Here is a 24,138-nt window from a genome sequence, read left to right on the forward strand (position 1 = left end):
ATTCGTGTATACATAATTCATACTCAACTATTGTATTTATTCTCAACCAGTTTATAACTTAAAGGGACAGATTTTGAGGGACATATAATTAAATCTATAATACACTTAACTCCATTTTTGGAACAGCTTTAAATTTTGTTAAGGATTTATTCATTAAATTACTCTCGTCAAATTATATTATTTAATGGATTTTTGAAAATAAAACAGGCTCCTACATCGAGTCAATTTGCGCTTTAAAGTCGTCCCTGAAAACATTAACAATGTAATTTATACAAGCTACTTGAGATCGTATAAAAAAATAATAGTGATGTTATAAACTCTATATATCTTATTTCATTTTTAATACCATTGACTCTTCCTAATAATTGGAATCACAATTGGGATTGGGTACCCGTTGAACGTGCAGGATATAGATAGTGTATAAGCACCCATTTCTTTCCAAATTAACCAATCACCTATTTGAAGCTCAGGCAACATCACATTCTTGATAATTAAATCATATGAGTCGGCGGTCGGTCCCCATATGTTTGATAGGAATTTCTCTTCGCTTATTGGCTACGACGATAGATTAATAATTGCTTCTTATTAATTATGAATCCCTTTTGTACATGCGGGAATATAAGAAAACGAAATATAAGATTACCTCGAAAAGTAATTGTGGTACTCTAGCTCGCAAGCCTAACAGTTCTTCTATGAAGGAATGGTATACTCCACAGTTCATGTAGTACATTCTCATCATTACTCCGTCCCTCGGAATTATTTTCTTGGAATGTAAATACGAGGCTAAAGTGAAGCTGGAAGTTACGTAGTACCTCCCCGGTTCGCTGATAATCCTTATGCTAGGATCGAGATCCTGTATCGCATCATTGATAATACTGACGAACTGCGGAAATTACCATAAATATATATTAATGAAAAAGAAATATGCGGATAAAGATGTCGCAAAACTTTATTTAGCGTTACAAGCCCATTTAAAATCGATTTTTTATTATTAGAAACTTGGAAAACCTCATTTTGTTTGATTTATTTATGTCTGTATAATAGTGCTTTCATGTCTAACGTTTTAATCTAACTTCTAATAAAAGTAAGATGATGGTTATCGGATAGTAACTATAGGTATGTGTATGTTTATATACCTTGTCAACGTCCGTTCCACTCTCGCCCGGGAATCCACCGCCGATGTCGATCAACTGCACCTTGTCGCACCCGATTGCCTTGGAGACGGTAACTAATTGTTTGCACAACGCGATCCCTCTGGCGTAAGCCTCGAGCTCCTCGCACGGGCTACCGACATGGAAGCTAAAGCCGTGTAAATTCAAACCTAGATCTTTCGTGAGCTGTATCAAGCGCACGGTTTCCTCGTCCGGTTCGGAACCGAATTTGTATCCCAATGATACTGGCGTGTTGTTCGAGTCGCAACGTATACGTATGACTACCCTGTCGCACGGAGACATTCAGTAAATTTGTAAATTGATGAAATCAGGTTGCCAATATATATCCCATTGCATTGCTCTACTCACTTAGCTTCAGGGAAGATATACTTGATCTTGTACAGCTCGTTTTCACTATCAACCGTCATTTGCTTGACGTTCATTCTCTTAGCATATTCTATATGAGACGGATGCTTAGTAGGGTGCGCGAAAATAATTCGGTCGCCGTGTACTCCGTGTTGCATTACTTGTTCTATTTCTTTCTGTTGAGGAGAGAGAGCACAATTATTTTTAAATATTTTTGTTAAGTGGTTAAAGAAAGATTTGAAAATTTACTTTAGATGCGCAATCGAAACATGCATTTAAAGCTGCCAGAACTTTAATCACCGTTGGATCCGGGTTAACTTTAATTGCTAGGGTTGAAAATAAAATTGATAGTATTAGAAATCCATGTCGTAATAAGAGAGAGTGCATTATTGAGAATATAAAAATAAAGAATCCCGATACCAAAGTGTGGGATAACTCTGGGTAACTTGGCGATCCATTCCTGATGTCTCTGTATGACATTACCAATGTCCGCGATATAAAAAGCGTTTTCTTGGCATTCTATGCTAGTTATTGTTTTTATGATGTCCATATCATCCTTTGTATCTTCAAAGATTTTTATTTCGTCAAACGTAAATCGTGCCATGTTAAAACGTGTATTAGAATGAAATTTTCAATATAAACTTCCTGAAAATATTAAAGAATTTATTGCTTATTTTGACAGAGCACAAATTATATTTTAATAATTGATAAAGCGACACGCGCTGCAAGTATTTATACGTTATTTAAATTTTAAAATTCGAATATAAATTTTGATTTTGAAGACAAATTGTTATAGAATGTTTTTTAAATACTGTCCAATATTTTAGTTAATTTTATGAAGAAAAGTGTGTGTGTATGTGTATGTATGTGTGTGTGTGTGTATGTGAACATCTCAAAGCCCTCGTTTCAAGGTTGCAAGATGTTAAAAATTCTATAAAATTATTGTTTTTCCGTGAGAAATAATTCTCGAAAATGTGTTTTTTTTATTTCGAAGTGCTTTAAATATATCACCATAGTTTAATTTTAATACATCATTTTTTAAAAGTTCGAATATTTAGCTCTATCTAAAATAAATAGAAAAATTGTAACAATAAAATTATAATGGGCGGATAAATATAAAAAGTTGACTTACTGTATTTTATAAATTGCAGCGCTTCTATAGTTGGACAAAATTATCAAAAATGTTGTATACCATATATACATGCGGAACAAAATTTAAAACGCGAAATAATCCACACGTTGCAAGCGAGACCTCCTTATATATATATATTGTTTTCTCACTTATGGCCTAACTAATACTGTATGAAAACTGAACGACTAATAGAATTTTACGAAACAACTACGTTAAGACAGACAAATAAGTAAATTTTACAGCCTGTTTTAACGCTTCTTATATGTCTGTTTTACGCTTTTCACTCTTGGAAGGTTCTGTTCTATCTGCAATTGCAATAATTAGCATTTCTGTAATAATTGCAATAATTAGCGGAGAATAAACAGCGCTACTTTACGGACAAACTAATTATACGAGTCTGAAGTTTGAAGAGGACTGTGACATGATTAGATAATAACCGAGGACTTTTAAAATGCCAATGTGTTGCGACAACGTTTTTCGTTTATGGAAGCTTTGTTACACTAATGACTACAACGCAACGAAGGAAAAACTATCGTATCCTTAGAGGATAAAAAAATTTGCTGTTAAGGAATAACTCGATAATTAGTGCCATTCACACGCTCTGTGGAAGAATATTATGTTCAACTAATTTTTTATTATCGCGCTTCTAAATAGTCCAATCTAATTGTGATACTTTATTTCCAAAATAAAAAAAAAGAAAATTCTAAATTAAAAGCCTTTCATAATTAAAAGCAGAAATCAGAAAGGAGTTTTTGTTGATATCATATTAATCGAGACTGTTTGTGCAACGGCTCTGATGTGAAACACGATTAATTAGCTACATTTGGAGGAAGATTTCCTCGGCGTGATGGAGTTAAGTGGGATAGAATGCCGAATGTGCGCGCGGTTGCGTGTAGAAGCGCGGCAATTTACGGGACGTCCATTCTCGGGCGGCGAAATGCAATATGTTTGCAGTCGACGAGAACATAAATTTATGATTTACGGGGACAAAGGAATATAGGCGAGCTCGCGCGCGCGGGCGTGTTACGGCCGCGCGAAAATGTACGCGCGAGCGTTCGCGGATTTACGGGGCGACGCACGTTTATGATTCGCGAAACACCTGTTCATGGTCTATAACGGAAAATGTATTTATAGCCTAGTCGAGCCGTCATAAATCTGCTTTACATAAGAGGTCTCGCGCCAGGGTTGAATTAAGGGTAGCCGAAAGGGTAACCGGATCTACCCCCTCCTACAGTCGGCTGATTAGATTACTTTAGATTAGACTGCATTAATATTTAAAATTAAGATTTAATTGTTATATTACGATAAAATCGCAATACCAGAGAATCATTAATAATACTTGCAATCCTTTGCATATAAGTTTCCAATTCAAATACATTCATAATAGTTTATTTAACAGAGGAACAGAGGAAAAGCGCGTGGCAAATAATTATATGCTAATTTCGGCTCGAATAACGCACTTGTAAAATTTCCCAGATCCCGGATGCTGTACCATTTTGCGGAGCAGCGTTGCACAACTTTGGAGGCGCGTGTTCGCGATGTACTCGTTATACGATCTATCGAACAAAGTACCTCCGTAGACGTCGCGGCGAGTTTATGATTTAGGGTGGGTTTTACGGGCCGCGAAGAAATATATGTGTAATTTCTGTGTATGATCCCGCTCCGTGTGTTGAGAGACTTACGACATAATGCTGGGCGCGTTCGTACGTGTGACAGATAGAATGATACTCCTCCGATACCGTTTTTATCGCAGATAAAACGGCCGCAACGTCCGTCGCGCGACGCAACGACGCAACAAATTTTGTATTTGTCTCGCGCGTTTATGTTTGCAATATAAATAAACTGCAACGGGGCGGATAAAGGAGGAAGAGGAGGAGAGGAGGGGAAAGCACGCGGCACAGAAGCTGCGTATATTTTATTCTCGGCGGCACAGATTTCGCGTTATCTTTCAAAATTATATTAAATAAAATTTGTTGTTTACAGTTTGTAAAAATAACTGAATTTATGGCACGTCGGCGTGTGACATGCCTATTCCCTCGTGAATAATGGAGAACGAGAATTTTTCCAGAGTTCGTTATTCTTCATGCCTTCCCGTTTCACGCTCCTAAGCGAGCGTAATTTGGTTTACAGGGTATATAAATTTTGCGTTTATTTGCCACTTGTAACACGGAGGACGTAAAATTACGAATATATACATTTACGTGGTGGACGCGTCCAATATAAATTCGAGGACCGTCTGCAACGGCAATCATACCGAATTGCTCCGTGCAGTTTCAATATTCCGCGGCAATCACTGTTTCCGGTGCCCCGGACTTCTTTCTTGTCGTATCCCGCCGCTTTTCGTGCTCGTAAATTACCGTCTCACGTCGGTGAGGCGACTAATCATGTTCGCCGAACGGGCGGAGTGAGGGAGGACGCCCTCGCCCGCGTGCAAGTCTCGTGCGGAAATTCCGCGAAGGATGTCCGCGTGGCGGAGAGAGTTGCGGCGAGTGAATTCCCTTCACGCCGCAACAACTTCTCGCAAATGGGGGCGGCCCCGCTGTTTTGACGTTTATAAATAATTTTCTCCTGGCACGACCGCCGCTACGTTTCGCGGCGAAACGTGAAGACGGTGGCGCGAGAGGGGGTCGGGGTGGAGGTCGAGAAGGCGAACAGGGATGAGGGGGGGCTAACCTCGAAAACTTCACCGCACTACCCACGGGATCGGATTTGCAGCTGGAAAAGCGCGCCAAGGTGGTGCGAGCAACTTGAAGAACTTTTCTCGGTCGCGGCGCGCGATCGAGTATGAGGGTAGTCGTTCCGGGGGGGGGCAGGGGAGTCCCGGAAGATGGGCGGACCGAGCAATTTTGTTGTTTCGCGAAGTTACAACGGCGCCCAACGTCGCGTGGCGTTTCTTCGGACAGACTCGGTCGAGTGAAATGTAAAATAGAAAATCGCTCATGCGAGAACAATCCCTCCTCCTTTCCTTCCCTTTCTCCTCTTTCCCTCCTTCTTCTCCCTTCAAGTGTTTGGAGATTCAGACAGGGCGACGCTCAGACAGGGAGAGATATTGCCTTCAGGGATTGTTCCGGGCCGTCTCGATATTTTCGTTTCTTTTCTTCGCGTTTGTTCAAGAATGTGCGATTAAAAGATTATAAGATTGAGGCATCTTATATATAGAGTGATTCTAGTAACTGGCCTGGGTTAGCTCTTTTTTAAATCAAGATAGAGAAAAGTGGTAGAGAACATTTTCATTATATAATTTATTCTGCCATTGATTACTCTCTAAATCTGAATCAGTAAATAATGCTGTGTGAATCAGTGACTATTCACTGATTTAGATTTAGAGAGTACACTTTTGCACCGATGCACTTGCAAGACGCAACTGCACTTTGCTTTAAATGGAATACACTTTTTTAGCATATCGATTCTACTCATTATGCGTATAAAAGTATTAAAGTAAGCTAATTGGAAGATCAATGCTTCGTGATATAAATGTATAATAGTACATATTATTACATAAATGTAACAATAAATGCTTGTGTATAAATTTAGAATAAAATATAATTGTTTTGAATATTGATTGCATATATAGAATTAATCTTGGTGCATTAGCGTAAAATAGTTGGCGGAAAGTGGGTTTCAACAACTAATTCTAACTTTGATAGTAATGCGAACTATCTTCCGTTGCGTTCTATTTTCCCACATTCTTGCGATCGGTTTCTAAATGAATTTCCCCATCTTGATAACGATAGACACGCTTTGCTGCTCAATTCCCGAGGGAACATTCAGCTTGTTTGACCAACGCTATATTCAAATCATCCGATCGATTGCACCGCAAATAGAAACGTTCCGTTCAAGTCAGACAGACACGGTTAGGAAATTCCGTTGACTCTCGGAGAATCGATAAGTCGTAATTCAATTACCGACGTCGATACCACCGCCATATTTATAGCGCAATAATTTAATATGACGTCTGCATATATCCGTTAAATTATCAATTAAATTCGCGAGATAAATTTCGTTAAGCTTATACGAATCTGGAAACGCTCATTTACATTGCACAATTACAGCCATGTCCCTATAATATGATGTTGATTTAATCATCTCTTTATCTGCGCTATAAAGCCTTCTATTAGGAAATAACCTATATATATACACGAGTCAATAACCGATACAAATCAAGGCGTAAAAAACGGTGGTTTTGCTCAATAAAGCCCACAATTTCACTTTGCTCGGTTAATATACCAATCGAACCTGATTGGTCTACGTATGTATATCGATAAATCTAATCTAGTGAATTCAATCGCTATAATCTACAATCTCGATGTTTATTGGGTCTGTCATCATATTCGTCATCACCTTTTCTTTTACTTTCTTTGAAATACGAATATACATTTGTTTGGTTTCAAACATAAGGGAACGCTACTGGAAATCACGCGGTCCGAACGTATGTACCTTTTAACACCTCGCGTTAATGATGTCTCGCCGTCTAATTGCACACTCCTACGGGAGTGTACAGAGGGTTGGAAACAACATCGCGCGGTAATTAATGGCCGGACAGAATTGGCGGGGGCAATCGAAAATCATTTTGCCTCGCAATTACGACGAAGGTTTCGCCATTCCGGACGAAGGCATTAACGAAATCGAGAGCACCGGCCTTATCGTCCGGCGCCCGTAAAATGTTTACGTTACGTTCGTCTCTAATTTACGGAAATCGATACCTATGCTTTGCGAAATTGGCCATGTGCAATTTCCGCGTGCAACGTTTTCATTGCGCGCACGGCCGCGCGATGAACCGATACTTCTCGGCTTTAGTCTCCCCGATTTAATTAACTCACGTGCGGTCCTTTTGACACAAATGCGCGCGCGTGCGAATTAACTGAAAATCCGTAGATTACCTTTTTATTAAGTTAGTAGTAATTATTAAACCGCGAATTCCGGAATGTTGCTCGTCTAGACAGATTATTAATTTTGCGACTCGCCTTTTTTCTCTGCATCCCGTTTGTGTTTCAATACTCAATTCGCGGGGTACAATATTTTATACCGTTTGTATTTTTCTAAATGTATTTTATAAATTATTCCATTTTAATAATATTCTCGCGGCGTTATTATTTTAAAATTTTAGTTACATCTACATTACGACGCAGTTTGGTTCGGTTTTTCTTCTCTTCGTCGTTTATTTCACGCCCTTAAAAAATTATAAAATAATTGTTTTACAAACAGGATAAGTCTTCACTCGAGCCGCAGTTTCCTTTAATTTCAGACGAGGCGCAAAGGGTTAAACATCACGCGCAACTGTAAGATTAATTGCTATTTTCGCGCCTTTTTTACTTTCCCCTTTCCACGCCCTTTTGCGTCTATCAATCTGCTCTTTTCACACATTTCACTTTCGAACTTCCTACCGTTCCCGGGTTGCAATCACCGGATCCCGAGGGATTCCGAGAAAGGCGGCGACGGGTTAATAGCGATTCCCGTTCGGTCGGACGGTTGCCTTTTTCTCACTGCCCCTTTCTTATCGTCCCGCCATTATAATCCGCCGGCTTATAACTTTCCTGCGAGAGGGCCAGGCCGACGTTAAGGTGGCGGCTTTTTTTTCGGACGTCACCGTCCACGAGAGAGCGGCGCGCGGCGGCACCGGCGCCCGCGAAGAATGAGGAATGAATCTTCGGACGAATGCAAGGGCGGAATCCTCACGGAGGGATTTTAACGGAGAATATCCCGTCCGGAGGGATTTTTAACGAGTTCGCGATAACGCTCGTCGACGAGAGATTCGGGGTGCCGCTCTTTTCCCTTCTCCCTCGCTTCCAGCCCTTTTCCGCTCGTGGAATAAAAAACGTTGCTTCTCTCTCTCATTCCGATTCCCGTGGATTATCTCGCAATTCGTGAAATCCTGTCCTTCTCGTATAATGCGCATGATTTTTGCGCATTACATTCGGGATAACGATCAATGAAATCGCGTGACCTGCAAGTGCCTGATATAACATCTAAATTTACCTCGAGCTTTTGACAGGTTTTTGATTTTAATCTTCACCGAGAATTATGATTTCGTTCACTTTGAGCGGGCTTAGCTTCGCCTTCGGGCCGTCAGCTACTGGATTAATTATTATTGAGGATTGATAATGTGAAAATCTTTTCATAACAATGCATACTGCAAAATGAAATATAATATTGCATCTAGAAATGCTTATACTCGTATAAAACACAGCATACAAAATTCAGTAGAAATTTATCTAATTTTTCCAAGAGCTTAACACGCAAAATCTAAATGATTATTATCGAAGAAATAGCTCTTCTACTTATTATTTTATTGCGTGACAAAGAAAGCACCGTGTAAATCTGTGATTACGTCGCGCGCGATAAATTAGTCGGTCCTCGCTCTAAGCCTTTATTATGGTTATAGTGGTTTTATTTGAAATTGAATTATACTTCGCGAGTCTCGCCAGTCGTTCATGTCTACCGAAATTGGGAGAGAGAAAGAGGTCTTGCCATTTCGCGAAACGATGACAATATAAAATCAAAGTGGGATAGGATGTTTCCTGCGGTGCCTTATTCGCGTCTTATCTTTTACGAATTCGCGAATGAAAGGAAAAACGGGAATGGGGAAAGTCGGCGGGGTCTTTATTTCTTCCTTTCCGCGAAGCGAACCTCTTCTTCCTCCCGTCTTTATGGTGAATAAACGGGTCGTAACTCCAGTAGTGTAATGATCGCTCGGAGAAAACGGTTCACCGGGTCGAAAAAGCGAATAAACGAGTAGAGGGCGGGACGGAGGGAATCGTTGTAAAAGAGGGGAATGAAGTTTTACATGAGTTTCTTGTGTCTAAGTCCTATTAATCAGATACAGATATAAACTGTAAAATAAACGGGCGGATAGATAAAGGAAATACGTTACGTTTCTTCGAACGTTGAGCTACTTTCGCGAATGAAGGAAGTAAAGTCTGACATAAATCTTCCCGGCGTCTTTGTGCTAAATTCGAGGACGACTTCTCGCGCGAAGCTGAAAAAAGTTGAGATTTATTCAATATTGACGATTAAAAGCCCCAGTTTACGAAAACGCGAGGTACATAGAAAATGATTATTAAATTACAAGTTTGCAAGGTAGCCTATACTTAGCGAGAATGAAATTCTGAAATAGTCCGATGTATATATTCTCGTTATACACTAACCGCTTCTCCGAATATTAACTGATTGGATCATTGCACGCGAACTCGTTCGATACTCTGTACCGCGCGTAATAAAGCGAAATCGAAATCTTTTATAGATACTCCCATCAATCGGGACGGTCGTACTAAAATTGAACGAGATACCGGCTTCCAGGTTCGATCATAAATTCGGATATCAGCATTTCTCCCAACGTCCAGCCCGACGGTGTATAATCTCGGATAGATAACTCGCTAACGAATCGCGCGCTATAAACTTCCGATGAAGGTTCAACGCGTTTTGTTAATACAGTAGAAAAAGCCACCTCTGTCCAAATAATCGTTATACAGTATTTTTCGCAGTATATGAAAATTCTCTCTTCTCCATTGTTGCTCTATTATTCAGTAATTAATAATTATTTTCCATTTTTAAATACAAAACTTTACTTGAAAATGTGTATAAATCGTCGATAAATATCATATCTCTCTCTTTATTTGATTGTTATTGTATAAGTCATATCGCGAGCACTGCAGTATATCGAACATAACTATCCTGCGTTGAATTACAAAACACAAACAAGCGAAGGTGATGAAAGCAGATCGAGCTTGATTGAAGAAGTTTCGACTTTGCGATAGCGGTTGGGGGACGAGCGATCGTTCGGGTCGGGATTCGAAAATGTGGAGTGAAACTAAGTCGGAGGGGAAGGTACCCTTTTTTCCGAAGGGTAACGGCGTGCCGAATCGCAGTTTATTTCAATTATTTAAATCCGCGCCCGTCGGTTCCACCCTCCTGCCGTCCCCCCCCCCTCCATTCGAGATTGGTTTAATTCAGTTCGACGCGCGGTAAGGGAGCGCCACGGAATTCCGTCTACGTGATCAGCCTTCCGCTTCGCCGATCACCCGCATCCCACCCGCCATCCGCGCCGCGCGGAACCGATTTTCCGCAGGATAGTGCGGATATTCCGTGGGTACGGTCGATGTACACCAACCATCGAACATCCTCCTCCTCCTCTCCCCTTTCTCCTTCTCCTCCTGCTTTCGTCCTGTTTTCGGCCATCTCGCCCGTTTTCACGACCCTCCAAACGTGGATAACGTGGCTATCGTGGGACACCTTCTACCTTCCGTTTGCTCTACGCGCCCCGGCTCTATCCCTCCATATACTCGCTCTTTCCCCTGCGCGTCCCACTCATTCTTCGAATTCGTGTCCCCCTACCGCCGTATTCGTGCGGGCTTTTCACCGTGACGATGGGGTTTTCCGGCACAACGTTCACGAATTCGCATGCTCAGCCGCGGCTCACCGCCGCAAAATCGAAATTCTTGTCTTTCCGAGCGCAGTCGTCGTGTGTGTTTGTACGTATGGGTGAACGAAAACCCGCGTTTTGGGCTAGTGGGAGCAGGGGATGGGGGCGCCCGTCGAGGTGGATAAGCTGAAACGTCGGCTTTGACCGACCAAATCGGACATTATCCGCGACGGGCGTCGAGCGTTCGAATTTTCGCTGTCGACGACGTGAAGGTTTTCCCAATGTCCGCGTAATTCCTCAGCAGACGATTCGTGTCACCCTTGAATTAATCTACGCGAACGGCGAGACGAATATTGCTTACTTTCGGAGCAACTCGAAATTTTGTTCAATATTTTATAAGGACAGTTTATTTGTAGAATAATAGAGTAATATAAAACAATCGCGTACGAAAAATAAAGTTAAAAACGATATTTTTTGCGAGAAACACGAGGAGAAACGAATTGAATATGACAAGCCCGAAAAATACGCAATCAATACGCTAAAGCTAAATAAAAAAAAAAGAGGAAAAAAGGTGAAAAACAAGTGAAAAATTCAACCCCGGTCGACCCGATATAACTTGATCCGAGCCGAATCTGAAGTTACAAGTATCGCGTACACGTTTTTCTCTATTTTAATTCTCGGCCGGTGCGCGGCGGTGTTTGCGTGTTCGTTCGGTGGCTCCGAGCAAATATTTGATTGTAAATATAGCCGAGCCGGGGGAACAACCGTGTTTCTGCGTTACTGGGGAGCGTTCTTTACCGCGCGATGCGGCGATGCCACGCGTGTAAGATACACAAAACCAGATGCTGGACGCTGATTTCCCGTCGTCGTGCTAAAAGGATTTCCACAGAGGTTGTCGCTCGCGCCGTCGCGTGATTAAAGAAGGGAGCGTTCGCACCCTCGCGACGAGCGTAATCTCAGATCGATGTTACCCCGGACGGCTTCGTGTTCGAAGCGGCGTCGATTATTGTGCTCCACCTCGTGCCCCCCCCCCCCCCCCCCCCCCGACCGGTGTTGTGCATTCGGAGTGTACGTGAGCGACATACCTATTACGCTGATCCAAGAAGTCGTCGGGAGTCACGCGATTTACGGCGGGAACAACGTTGAATTAGCCCGCGAATATATCGTAGCATGCCGCTCACGCCGTTTTAGGGATCCCTCGATCGACCGCGTGTATGTTGCGCGGTTTTCGGATGATTGAGAAACCTGACTATCAGAGCTGTACTTTTATTTCTTTTCCTTATTTCGGAATTTCTTCGAAGACAGAAAAATAAGCCGTAAACCTTCCAGTGGGCGCGCGAAAATTTTGAAACGTAAAAGGGCGCGTGGGGTGTAAGTTACACCTCACATTATTTTATGCTAGAAATATTAAACCAATTAATATTTTTTGTCTTCTGCTTAATATTATTTATTATTACACATAGATTAAAACTTTAATTTTAATGTTTCTTCGATAATAATCGGTCCTGAATTGAAATGAGTCCAGAATTCAATTTTTACCAACTGTTGTAGGGTAAAAAATATACCCCACGCACTGGAGGGTTAATGAAGCGTTAATATCGAATTTTGTTTCAGATTGCCGTTGATATTAATCTTCAGAATATTTCAGATATCATTCCGGAGATGAATTAAATTGGACTTAATAAATCCAATTCGAAACAAAGTCCCTCGCGAAAGAAATAATTTAAGTAAAAAGAGCAAGAAGATATTACTTGATACTATACATGCGATATAGGTGCAGCGTAAATTTAACTTTTGGACATGAGAGAATTAAGTTCGTTGTCTTTTTTCGGAGAAAGTGCGACGCAAGGTTAACAAGATGAGAAACATGATACCAACCGCGAAGAGATGGGTGGAAGCGGTTAATTTAGCGGCAACTAAGGTTTGCGCAGGCATGCGCCGCCTGCAGTGGTTGCCAAGCTGTCGCTGGAACGCGAATGGTGTCCGTCGCACACACCCCGATCACGTTGTACCATTCTCGACTCCCAGCCGGCATCTCGACAAGTTCTGAACTCGGCTTAACAGCCGGGAGTTTTATACCCCGAAACGTAAAACGTATACTACCGGCAGAAAGAGGATGGGGGGGAAGTTCCGTTTGCCAGCGCCAAGTTCTGCCCTTGTTAGCTTGTTCTCTTCTAAGCCGAGAGTATACGTTAAGCCTTTTTAATGACGGGGGACCGGGAGAGACAGGATATTCATGCGGGAAACGTGGTGCGTTTTCGCAAGAGAGGGATCTTCATTATTTCGCGGACCGGGCCGCGCCCAGGGCGTGTACGCGCGCGCGCGGAAATACTGCTGCGAACTCGCGCGGAAACTGCGATTACGTCTCCCCGACGTTTTCCCAAAACGTGATCGGCAGCTGGCGTAACCTGCGCTCGGTGCGCTATTAACGGCGCTACACGACTGTTCCTCTGATTTATCGTCCAACTTTCTTCGACAACAATAGTCGCTCACACGCACACGTGCGCGCCGCCCGATGTGTCCAAGAAACTTAAAAGTATCAATCCTCTCTCGGTCGTTACGATTTCTCCGGTCCATAACTGTTTCCTCTACTCCTCGATCTATTCCTTTGTTTTCCTTTTTTCCCCTTCAACTTTATTTCACGTTTCGCCATAACGATCAACTGTTAAATTCCGGTATATCGAGAACCTCGCGACAGGTCGAGAGGGTAAAACGCGAGCGCGTTTCGGATTTTTTAACACGGCGGATAAACGTGCCAAATATTCCCGCGTACGAATTGATGCTCACGACAGCGGATCGATAAATAATCAATCGGCGACTATCATCGGCCGGGCGAATCGGCCGAATCGGTCGCGTCAAAAACACGGGACGACAGCGGGATGGCTGGTCGATGGCGACAGCTGCCAACAACGCGTGCAATTTTACGTATCGCGTGAGCATAGCGGCCCGACCGGGCGCAGCGCAGCGCGGAGCGCGGCGCGGCGTAATATATATTGCAATGTTTTTCGTCATATAAAAAATACATAGACATTGTCCGGCGCTATGCGGCAATCTGCGAGAGCGTCAAATCCATCATCGGCCGTCCGCCCCGAATATTACGCATGACGTACTAACGAATATCAAAGGAACGGTTTCATAGCGCCCGCCGTGCCCTACGACAAATGTTATCAGACGCACGCTTGACGTTGATTAATGCGTGAGGAGTCCCGCGAGGGAGACGAAAATTTTTCGATCGGTGAACTAAATCTTTCGAAACGAGTGCGTCCATCAACAAATAACTTTCGGCTCAAGCTATCGAAGCATCGAATACTGTTCTTTCGCTCGAATCCACGTGAAAAGAAGATACATACCTACATATACCTTCCTGTAATTTCTCAACGGTGAAAAGAATATCATTTTAGGAGGATCGTTTAGAAAAGGTCGTGAAAAAAAAAACGGAGATTTGTTTTATCTCGATCTAGGAATAAGAACCAGGATTTACAAGTTAAAACTCAGGCCGATCTTTCCTTCTTCTTTTCATACGCTTTTTAAGCCACCCGGAAAGTGCGCGGGTCAACCGAGTGCCCTTGTGCCACTGTAAAATTCAAATTCCACGAGCCATTCCCACCGGGGGAGAAAGAGACGGGGGGGGGGGGGTCGAAACGACGCGACGTCGCCTGTACACGTCCGAGTGCAGGAAATCCGCCACTCCGCCGACTGGGTGTTCCCGGAACGTGCGTCGACTTCTTCTTCGGGTTTAATTCACGGTCTACGTCAACGAGTTGCGACCCGCTCTCCGTATCGCATAGGCCGGACATGCTAGTCCGTTATACATATATACGCTCGGTCTAAATGATAAACATGTACTCCGATAATGCAATATGCGCGAGTAAATTATTCCTCGAACGGATCTTCGACAAGCGGTAGATTTTTCAACTGCTATTTTCTGCTCGCTATAATATTCTTTTCCTTGAAGTGTGAACAGTTATAGTTTGCAAAAAGCAGATCTACTATCATGAGTTGATTATCGTTTTATCGCTATATTAATTCACTTGTTATTACAGCTCTTTTATATAATCCTTACATTTCTATGCGCTTATAATACAAAGAGGAATATTTTCTATGCGATTTTTATTTCTTATTATTATTTTACGCGCGATATTATAATAGACAGCTTAAATTGTAACTTTTTGTTTAATATTACAATGATTTTTAAATTATTTGCTTAAAATTTTCTTAGTTTTTAATTTAGAAATTAGATGCTTTTGATTTTTAATTTTGTAGTTACGCTTCTTCCAATTTTCTATTTTGCAACCAAATATCATTTCCAATTACATGTTGATAGTTTCGTATGTACAAGCGCGTCATTTTCTCCTATTTTCCTCGAAACTATTCTAGCAGAGGATGGCCATATTCCGCCCTATTTGACCCCTCGTTTTCTCCCCTTAGAAACCATTGCAAAGAACGACTGGCCGCAGGCTAAGCGCCATTTTAAAGCGAGTCGGCCGGCCAGTTAGCTGGTAAATACGTGAATGCAGCATGAGCTTAGGAATCTCCCGCGTCCGTTTATCCTTTATGAAAATGACGGTTATATACACTAACGAATATAATGGAATGACCTGCGGAAGTGAAAATACGTTTTATTGTCGGAGCTACGTGCGCGGAGTTTTATTGTAAAACTCGATAACAAAGCTTAAGAGAATAGGATTGTTATTGAACAAACTGAAAGAGAGAAAGAGAGAGGGGGAGAGGGAGAGGGAGAGAGAGCGCGAGCACGGGAAAGTTTTATAATGATGATGGAAATAGCATTCTAATTTTCATGGTTGAGAGCAAAAGGTTAAGAAAAGTAGCTTGATATAAAAAAATTTAAGGTAGTCACGTTGATTATACTGTTCTACGTAATTTTTTGTTTCCTCCCTGCCTTCCCGCGCGCTATTCCTTCTCTATTAATATCCGTGAATATTAATAGAGAACCATGACGAGATCGCTTATTTATTAAAATAACTTTAGATTTTATCGAGATTTATTGGAAATCAAATAAATTTTATCTATTTATATAACTATTATATTTCCGATTTATACATGTGTGTGTATTCTGTATATTATTGGCACACTTCGTACATTCCGTTCCGAGGGTTTTCGAGCGCTAATGTTGTATCCCACTTTTGCGCGGGACCATATTCGTGCTAGTCCTAAAATCCATCGGCGCGGAGCCACCTTACTCCTCCAGCAAATTTTCAGCATAGCGGTCGGGCAGAGCGGGAACTAATCCGAAAAGTTTCGCGGCTAAAGTTGGCCGGGACCCCGTCGTTTCCGGTCCGATGGCACGCCGTGGGCCATTGGCCCGCGCCGCGTTCATGAACAATGAGCCCCGTGACATTTCGAGCCACGGCTCTTTACTTCCGGTTTTACGAAGCTCTCCGTGCTCTCCGGAGGGCAATTGTCGTCGGAAAAATCGAAGGACACCCGCCGTATTTGCGGCTGTGCCGTAAATCACTCTCTTTTGGACCCGCTTGATCCTTCCACGTCACGATTATAGAATTGTTCTTACGGGTCATATGATTAGTATTTACAAAGAGTCTGTATAATTTATTTCGGTAGATGAGTTTGCGTAAAATTTTCCCCTTTGGGAATTTTCAACGTGACAGAAACGAGACATAATAACGGCTATAGCTTAACGCGGGTTTCACATTACGATAATGCACCCGTATATCATAATCCACGAACCGCGTATTATGCAAAACGAAATGAATACGTCGAACTCTCGCAGCCGTCTGTCACGGGAATTTAATATCAAGTAAGGTGTCCTCCCAATTGTAACTTGCCCGTCGAGAAAAAGAACGGAAAGCGCGAGAAGATCGCGGAAACAAACTCCTTGCGGAGAATTTGCAATTCACCGAGCATAAGGGGGCAAGAGGGTAGGAGACCTCGAAAGGAGCGGCGGGCAAAGTTCGAAGGACTGGCGTTGCAGCTGACGTTACCAGATATTAAAAATGATTCTCGTCGCACTCGATTTTCGTACTCAATTGTGCGGCGCACACGACGCGCGATTTAATCACACTCTCTTTGCGTAATTAATCTCACGAGATAAGAAGAAGTTATAAGAGTATCGATTTTTAATTCGTATAAGGAGCAAAGATAATGCCAGCATTTTAGAAAGGGAGAACAATGGATGAATTTAAAATTCTCGAGGGTTTTTCCAGGAAAGGCGAACAAAGCCCGAACGTGATTCAGAAAATATTGATCTCAGATAAAAGAACGAAATACAACCGAATCCTTCGCGGCTCGGGATCGCGTGTACTAGCGCCGGACGTGTCGGCCAACAACGTACCGTTGCCATTATCGAGATCATTATCGACATTAAGCGTCAGCAACACGTGGCATTATTACCGGAGTTTCGCTGTGTAACGCAATATAATCGCTGTAACGTAAGCTGTGTGCGGGAAAAAAGTATAGCGCGAGTGTATGAGTATGCAAAACATGAAGAACGCGTTTCTTTCTCGTAATGTTCGTATACTTGAGACCTTAAACCACAAGAAAATGCATGTTACCTCGCGCGCACGTAGTCCATTCCCCTCTCCCTCTGTCCACCTTTGTGTTTCCAACGACAAGCTGCATGCAGCGTCGGTCATATGCACGAGGAATATTTTACAAAAGAAAAGAATATTTAGTGAATATTTTAAAATGTAAGAAAAAAGAGAGAGACACGCGTGAATGCTCAATTTGAAACTACACCTTAATAATATTATTAATAATATTATACTGACCTTAATAATATTATTTATAACGTGATTAGTGCAATGGCATGTACGTGTGTCTTATAAGACGAATCTTATTCCATACAAATAAAATTGTCAAGAAATTATAGATCTATACTCTATAGTATAGGCAACATATACATTTTTTAATGTAATAACTGGATATGTTCGCGGAGTTTGTGGATGTTTATATTAATGAGGATACGGAATGTCGCCGAGAAAGTATTCCTTTCAAGAATTACCGATGGCGCGGAAATTGTTCTGACACCTGAGTGATGATCGATGCGACGTGAATGGTATTTAAGTTTTTAAGTTTATTGAAGAATATTTTATATATGTAGCGAAGTGACAATGAAAGCAGACCGAAGAGAAACTTAACTCGTTTAGTGCCAAGATAAATTTATATATCAAGAGACAAGCGGAAAAACACATTGAAAGTAATCACATCTAGTGTCGAAACACACACACACACAAACACACACACACACACACACAAAGTATACGATGTTATAAGTATCGCTAATTTCATATTCTGTATACTCAACACCTTCAAATATCTGTTAAGTATTCCCCGGTTTAAAACATCACGTAAAAATGTTGAGATGACTTTCTCTTCCTAGCGCGAAATATCACTTGTCTCGTTGTCTTATCTTTGATACGACTACGATGCGATACAATATCGCCGGCGTTATATCATCGTCGTTATCGTCATCGATTATCATTAGGCCTGTTCGTTTTAGCTGAACTTTTTGCACAGTTCATCTTTTCTCTTTTTCTCTCCAACGTGTTAAGAAAAAGGAACCGTGCAAGAAGTTCAGTTAAAACGAACAGGTCTATTATTTTCACGCGGCACTCAATTTACGTACCAATCGGCCAATTTCTCTCCTCTCTATGTGCATCGAACCCCTTTTGAGCCGGCGCACTTCGAAATTAAAAGGACGCTGCGCGTGGCAAACCTCCACAGGTATCACGTTACTCGCATGAATATGTATGCTACAGTATGAATGTACATACATAAGGGAAGCCCCGCGTGTCCTTGCCGCGTTACGTATTCACGAATTTATAATTCGCGACGGGACATTGTCGCTGGACGCTGGTCGGTTCTTCGGTAGCGATACTTAGCGTCGTACTTTACCTCGTACACTTTGCCTCGAGCACTAAATATGTTTACCATCGATGTTTCTCTACTTGTAGAATAATAATAACAACGTTATACGTGTACCTAAGTTTATAGAAAGTGTGGACAACTCTGCGAACTTTCAAAGATAGCTTGTTATATGTATATATTGATAATTTTGTGCATTGCACAAAAAGCATAACTATAAGTTAAAAGCATAATAACTTAAGTTATTATGCATAATCTCGTTAAATTATGCATAATATCGTTAAAAGCATAATAACTTAAGTTATCTTTTAACGATATTAATGCACAAAATTATCCATTTTGGAAATGATAAGCGTATCGCGTTACCTACAGTTATATCGCACAAAATGTAAATGTGTCATGACGTGTATCTAGAGGGACATGCCGTAAGTTAGGAATAGGAAATAGATGGCGCGAGGTAATGGGATAAGGGCTCGGGAGGGGGAACATCTAGAGAGAGCGGGCAGAATGTAAACGAACATCAAGACCTATAGGTACACATGTAGACATATAGAATATGCGAATAAAGTTATTATTGAAAAGTATCTTCTTATCGCGCCGTTTTTTGAGATATCGCCACGTTATTACAGTAAAAATCTGATACATGCCAACATGTCTGACGCAATGAGAATAATGACAATCCGACAAGCTAAGATAATGGCTGCGTTCCGATGTTTACTGTCAGCAACTGTCAGTATTGAAAATTTATAGTATACGTGACGTAAAATATAGAAAAATATAGTTTTAGTATTGATAATGAATATCGGAATACAGCCTGTATATTTTATGAAAAAGCAATTTTCTTTTTTTTTCAATTCATGTCCATTATTATATTGACAAATGAGTTTGCCATTAAAAAAAAAAACTGCAATACGACTTTTAGAAAATGCAATAATGCATATGTTTTAAATAAAATACAATATATTCATATTCGCGAGCCCCAACTCAAACAACAGCTGCGACCGCGGCTCTTGTCAGATAAAATTTGGGTAACGAAACGTGAAACCAAAAAGTGAAAAAGCTACAGAAAAATCGATTGTCGCGCGTGTCTACGCGTCCGCATGGATACATAAATCGACTGGCAAACGTCCAAACGTTTCGTCAGAAATCGTCGCACGCATTTGCGCGTGTCAAATGCTATTTACAACACACGTTGCTCGTTGAACGTGACGAAATTAGTGTACATGTAGCGACAATCGACTCAACGGATATAAATTTCGCCTGGCGCAAAATGTCGCGGAGTATTACGAATGACAATCGCGGCGATTTTAGCACATGTGCATGCATGACATACGCTTGCGCGCGCGCGTGCATGATCCAACCCTCGATATTATATCACGTGTGTTACATCGCGGCAGATTATCATTCGTTCGATCACTAAAGTTGGTAAAAAAAAAATTATATATTGCATTTCAACGGAAAGACTTATGACAAATATGAAAAAAGGGCCATATCGAATATTCTGGTATTTTTAATATGTGCAGCGATACGCGTTAAATATCAGATAGCACAAATAATTTCGTGTCCGATAACGCTCCGCTTGAACTTTCGTGCAAATCCCCATAAACATATTTTCGACCGTATTTTGCGCTTTTCAAATCAGCGAGCATTTCGCAATACTGTTTGCGCGCAAATAATATATTTTGCATGTTCCCGACAACGTCTGCCTCGGAACGGGAAAATATTTTTCCGGGGAATTCCATCCTTACAGAAATAAGAGTCGGTTTATCTCCCGTTTGCAAAATAAGGGAAATAAATGAGAAATTTTCTCGTATTAAGGTCTCTGGTTGCTTCGGGAATTAGAGTGATATCGGGGTCTACCTTGTAGATGTAGATAGATACGCGGTTTATACGCAAATATATCGATCGGCGAACGGACATCTCTCGCTTATCGGATGTAGTGATACGGGGTACGCAATTCCGTGGCATCGTAAATATTGATACGCGTTCGAAAAAGAATATTCGATTTACATGAGGAGTCCATTTATTCCGCTCTACCGGCGTATAACATCCCGCGTCTATGCATGTACGACCACGGCGCGGTCTAATGGCCAATTTGAATAAATACGATATTAATCCCCCCCTCCCCATCGGACTAGCGGACGGCGACGCCGTGTAACCGGTCCAAATGCGGTCACTCGAATCAAGAAGAGAAAAGAAAAATTGCTGACACGAGCCATTAGCGTTCGCATCGAATCGCTTGCACGCCGCGATATATCAACAGGGCAACGCACAGGGGGGGGGGGGGGCTTGTCGAGAGGGCAGGAGGGCGCGAAAACGCGCGCGATGCCGATTACACGTGAATTTCAATTGTACGAATCTTGTCGTCAAAAAGCATTTTGCGCACATTGCAGATTTCCATATTTTAGGTAGTTATAGTAGCCGAGGGGCGTTTCTTTCGACATTTCATATGCGAGTGGGGGCACGCGGACAGAAACATTTGCGTATGACATTGCGCATCTGCGTGCTCTTTTTCTCGTTATCTTTTAATATCTAGCTGATTTAAATAGCAAGATTAGCAACGAAATTAATTTCAGTTAAAACATAACCGGAATTGTGAACCAAAATATTTAATATGAAAGATTGTGATAAGCCAGTTCTCCGAGATCGATTCGCAAAAGAACACGCACTTCAAAGATCAGTCATTTTTATTCTAGAACATTTTATTTATTTATTTATTTATTTAATTAATTGTATTTTCTTTTTATTATTTTTTATTCTAGATTTTAGAGGATTGCACTTATGCGTCTAACAAATGTGAAAGATAACGAGTTTTTTTTATTTCAAAGATCAGACATTTTTATTTTAAAAAACATTTTATTCATTTAATTTTATTTATTTCTTATTACACTGAGAAAAAAATACTAGAAAATTTATTTGTAGAATATTCTGTGAAATAAACCTTATATTCCACAAACAAATTTTTAAGTATTTTTTTCTCAGTGTATCTTTTTCTTCTAGAAGAGTGCAATTCCTATACGAAATCTAACAAAACTGAGAAACGACGCGGTTTTTTTTCCTTCCACACGCGACATGATTGAGCTCCGACGAATGAGACGTCGAGTGTTTAACTCGCGGACATATTGACGGCATGAGCGCGTACAACATGCGGAGGAGCAGGTAATTAAATCCAGCCGGGGCCATCCTCTTACATATAAGCTAGCAGACAGCGCAAATATAGATACGGGTCGCATATGTCCGGCAAATAGAATCACGCGCGCGCTGCTGCTGCTGCTGCTGCTGCTGCTGCTGCTGCTGCTGCTGCTGCTGCTGCTGCAGGAGGATGTTCAATCGAACAGGACGCACTCAATGTCCCGAAAGGCTATCTGTCTCGATATACCCAGCACCGGCCGACCGGCTGCTACCCTCCTCGTGTGCACGCGCGCAAAGCAGCGCGGCGCATCGTTGCGTAATGCAGTGGCGGGCGCTCGATGAGAGGCCATATTAAACCGGTAATGGTGCCATTCAGTCGCGCGATAACGCGCCCCGTTGTTATCTCGCCAGTTATCGCTTCCGCGACCCGCCGCCGACCTGTGCGAGCTGTGTCTGCCTGCGCGCGCGGACATTTCTTTCCCCGGCGCCGGCCACCGTATTGTTTCATTGTTTCCCCCACATTGCTCCGTATCGCACGGCGAGAGATCCAAGAGAGAGAAAGAGAAAGAGACGTGTTATCCTGCGGAACTCGCACACGTAAAAGAAATTTGATTCGTCCTTTAAACAAAATCTCCCTCCTTTATGAAATCTTCAAAATCTGTATAAGACGAGAAAAATTATCAAAAGTATACGAACGATTATATTCGTACTTAGAATATACTTAATTATTTAGAATAGAATTAAATAAATACAGCTCTTAATTACGTCGTTAAATTTTACGCTGTATAAAGGTTTCTTAATGAAGCCTGTAATGAAACGTAACTTTACAATTAAGCAGGGTAAACTGGAATAGATAAATTGTAAGAATGCCTTCGTTGCTCGTTGCGGAACACTTTAAAATTTTGCCACGTTGCTAAAGAAACGTAAATATTACAACAGCGTGAAACTGTTGAAGTTTCGATTCGACTAATAATGAACAAATTTGTTACGATGATAAATGGCTCGCTGTCCGCCGCACTAAGCATCAAGCTTAGAGCCATCATATGAAGTGACATTAAGTGATATAACAGCGTGAGTGCAGAAGTGAAGGAGCATGTGTATCATGCTGTTAATCGCTGTTAGGGTAATCAACTACAACTTGAGAGTAATGTCCTACGTCCTGCTGAAGCCAAACTATCCTCTCATAGAATGTACCTTTGGTATATCTATAAATATATAATAAATCATCTGAAATTTATTACAAAATTAGAAAAGAAATATGCTCTCTTTCTTTCTCAATTCTTATCAAATTTTTTTTAAATATCTAAAAATCCTTTTCTTTCATATAGCAACGTTCACCGTGTCTACCTCGAAAATTGCAGCCAGAAATTTATTTCCGCCAGCATAATTAGTGCCATTTACCTTCACGGCGAGTCGCATCGCTTACGCCCGCAGGATTTTTTCCACTCACCCCTGCCAAGGGTGGAGGAACGCGAAAACGGTTTCACATCACGATCGTACCCGCCTTCCATCCCCGCCCCGCTTGCTGAGCAAGGGTCTAACCGGTATACTTCGTAACGTTCGCGGAAAAGCGAATGCAGCGGGGCAGGATGCGATCCAGGATGCACTTCCGGCGGCACTGATTCCGCCAGCAAACCAATACCCCCCCCGTCCCTCCCTTCGGCCTGCAATCCTTGCTCGCTATACAGGAACGGAACTCGCGATCAAATGTCGATGCTGGGGTCTCCCTCCAACCGTTCCCTCGCAATTCCCCACCTCTGTTTCTTCCTGCGAGCCGCATCCGACGTACATGCATTAAGATTATATGTACAACGCGCGAATGTGATTTCAATTATGCTCGATAATGAGACGTATCCGTTTGATTCAATTGAAATTTTCTATATTTAAAATGTTTTACTGTCAAACGTACATCAAGACCATCCGGTTTCAATATACATTTCGCTGAACGATCGACCGATATTTTTAAATATATTTTCCAATACCATACCCTTTGTATTTGTATATCTTTAATTTTTTATATATTTTCCAATATTTATATTTATATATTCTTAATCTTTTTTGTTATTATAAACAATTGATTTCGGACGGAATAAGATAGAATGCGAGTTTGAAGCGAGCATCAAATAATACTTACTAGCGCCTCGTTTCGCCGCAGA

At 41.5% G+C, this 24,138-nt stretch overlaps 2 protein-coding genes across 2 annotated transcripts in view; one reads left to right on the plus strand and one right to left on the minus strand.

Moving 5' to 3' along the window:
• LOC139773410 (uncharacterized) overlaps window positions 1-24,138 on the plus strand; it is a 511,404-nt gene that overhangs the window by 439,963 nt on the left and 47,303 nt on the right. The gene's annotated exons all lie outside the window — the stretch shown is intronic.
• LOC139773409 (ornithine decarboxylase-like) lies at window positions 115-3,922 on the minus strand. The gene is made up of 8 exons (XM_071707843.1): window positions 2,650-3,922; window positions 1,938-2,162; window positions 1,767-1,843; window positions 1,521-1,693; window positions 1,137-1,437; window positions 644-883; window positions 347-555; window positions 115-245 (listed from the first exon to the last, which is right to left on the minus strand). The coding sequence occupies exons 2-8, from the start codon at window positions 2,119-2,121 to the stop codon at window positions 212-214; spliced, it is 1,218 nt and encodes a 405-aa protein (XP_071563944.1). The 5' UTR covers window positions 2,122-2,162; window positions 2,650-3,922; the 3' UTR covers window positions 115-211.

The sequence above is a fragment of the Temnothorax nylanderi genome, unplaced genomic scaffold (genome assembly GCF_030848795.1).
Source record: "Temnothorax nylanderi isolate EJ_2023f unplaced genomic scaffold, tnyl_v1.0 TNYL_tig0061_pilon, whole genome shotgun sequence".
In the NCBI taxonomy this organism is placed as follows: domain Eukaryota; kingdom Metazoa; phylum Arthropoda; class Insecta; order Hymenoptera; family Formicidae; genus Temnothorax; species Temnothorax nylanderi.

Excerpts from the sequence above, each read along its gene's own strand:
- LOC139773409 (XM_071707843.1), bottom strand. The coding sequence starts at position 2,121 with ATGGCACGATTTACGTTTGACGAAATAAAAATCTTTGAAGATACAAAG. Across the intron at positions 884-1,136 it reads GTGGAACGGACGTTGACAAG|TTCGTCAGTATTATCAATGA; the intron begins GTATATAAACAT and ends TAATTTCCGCAG. Across the intron at positions 556-643 it reads TACCACAATTACTTTTCGAG|CCAATAAGCGAAGAGAAATT; the intron begins GTAATCTTATAT and ends CTATCGTCGTAG.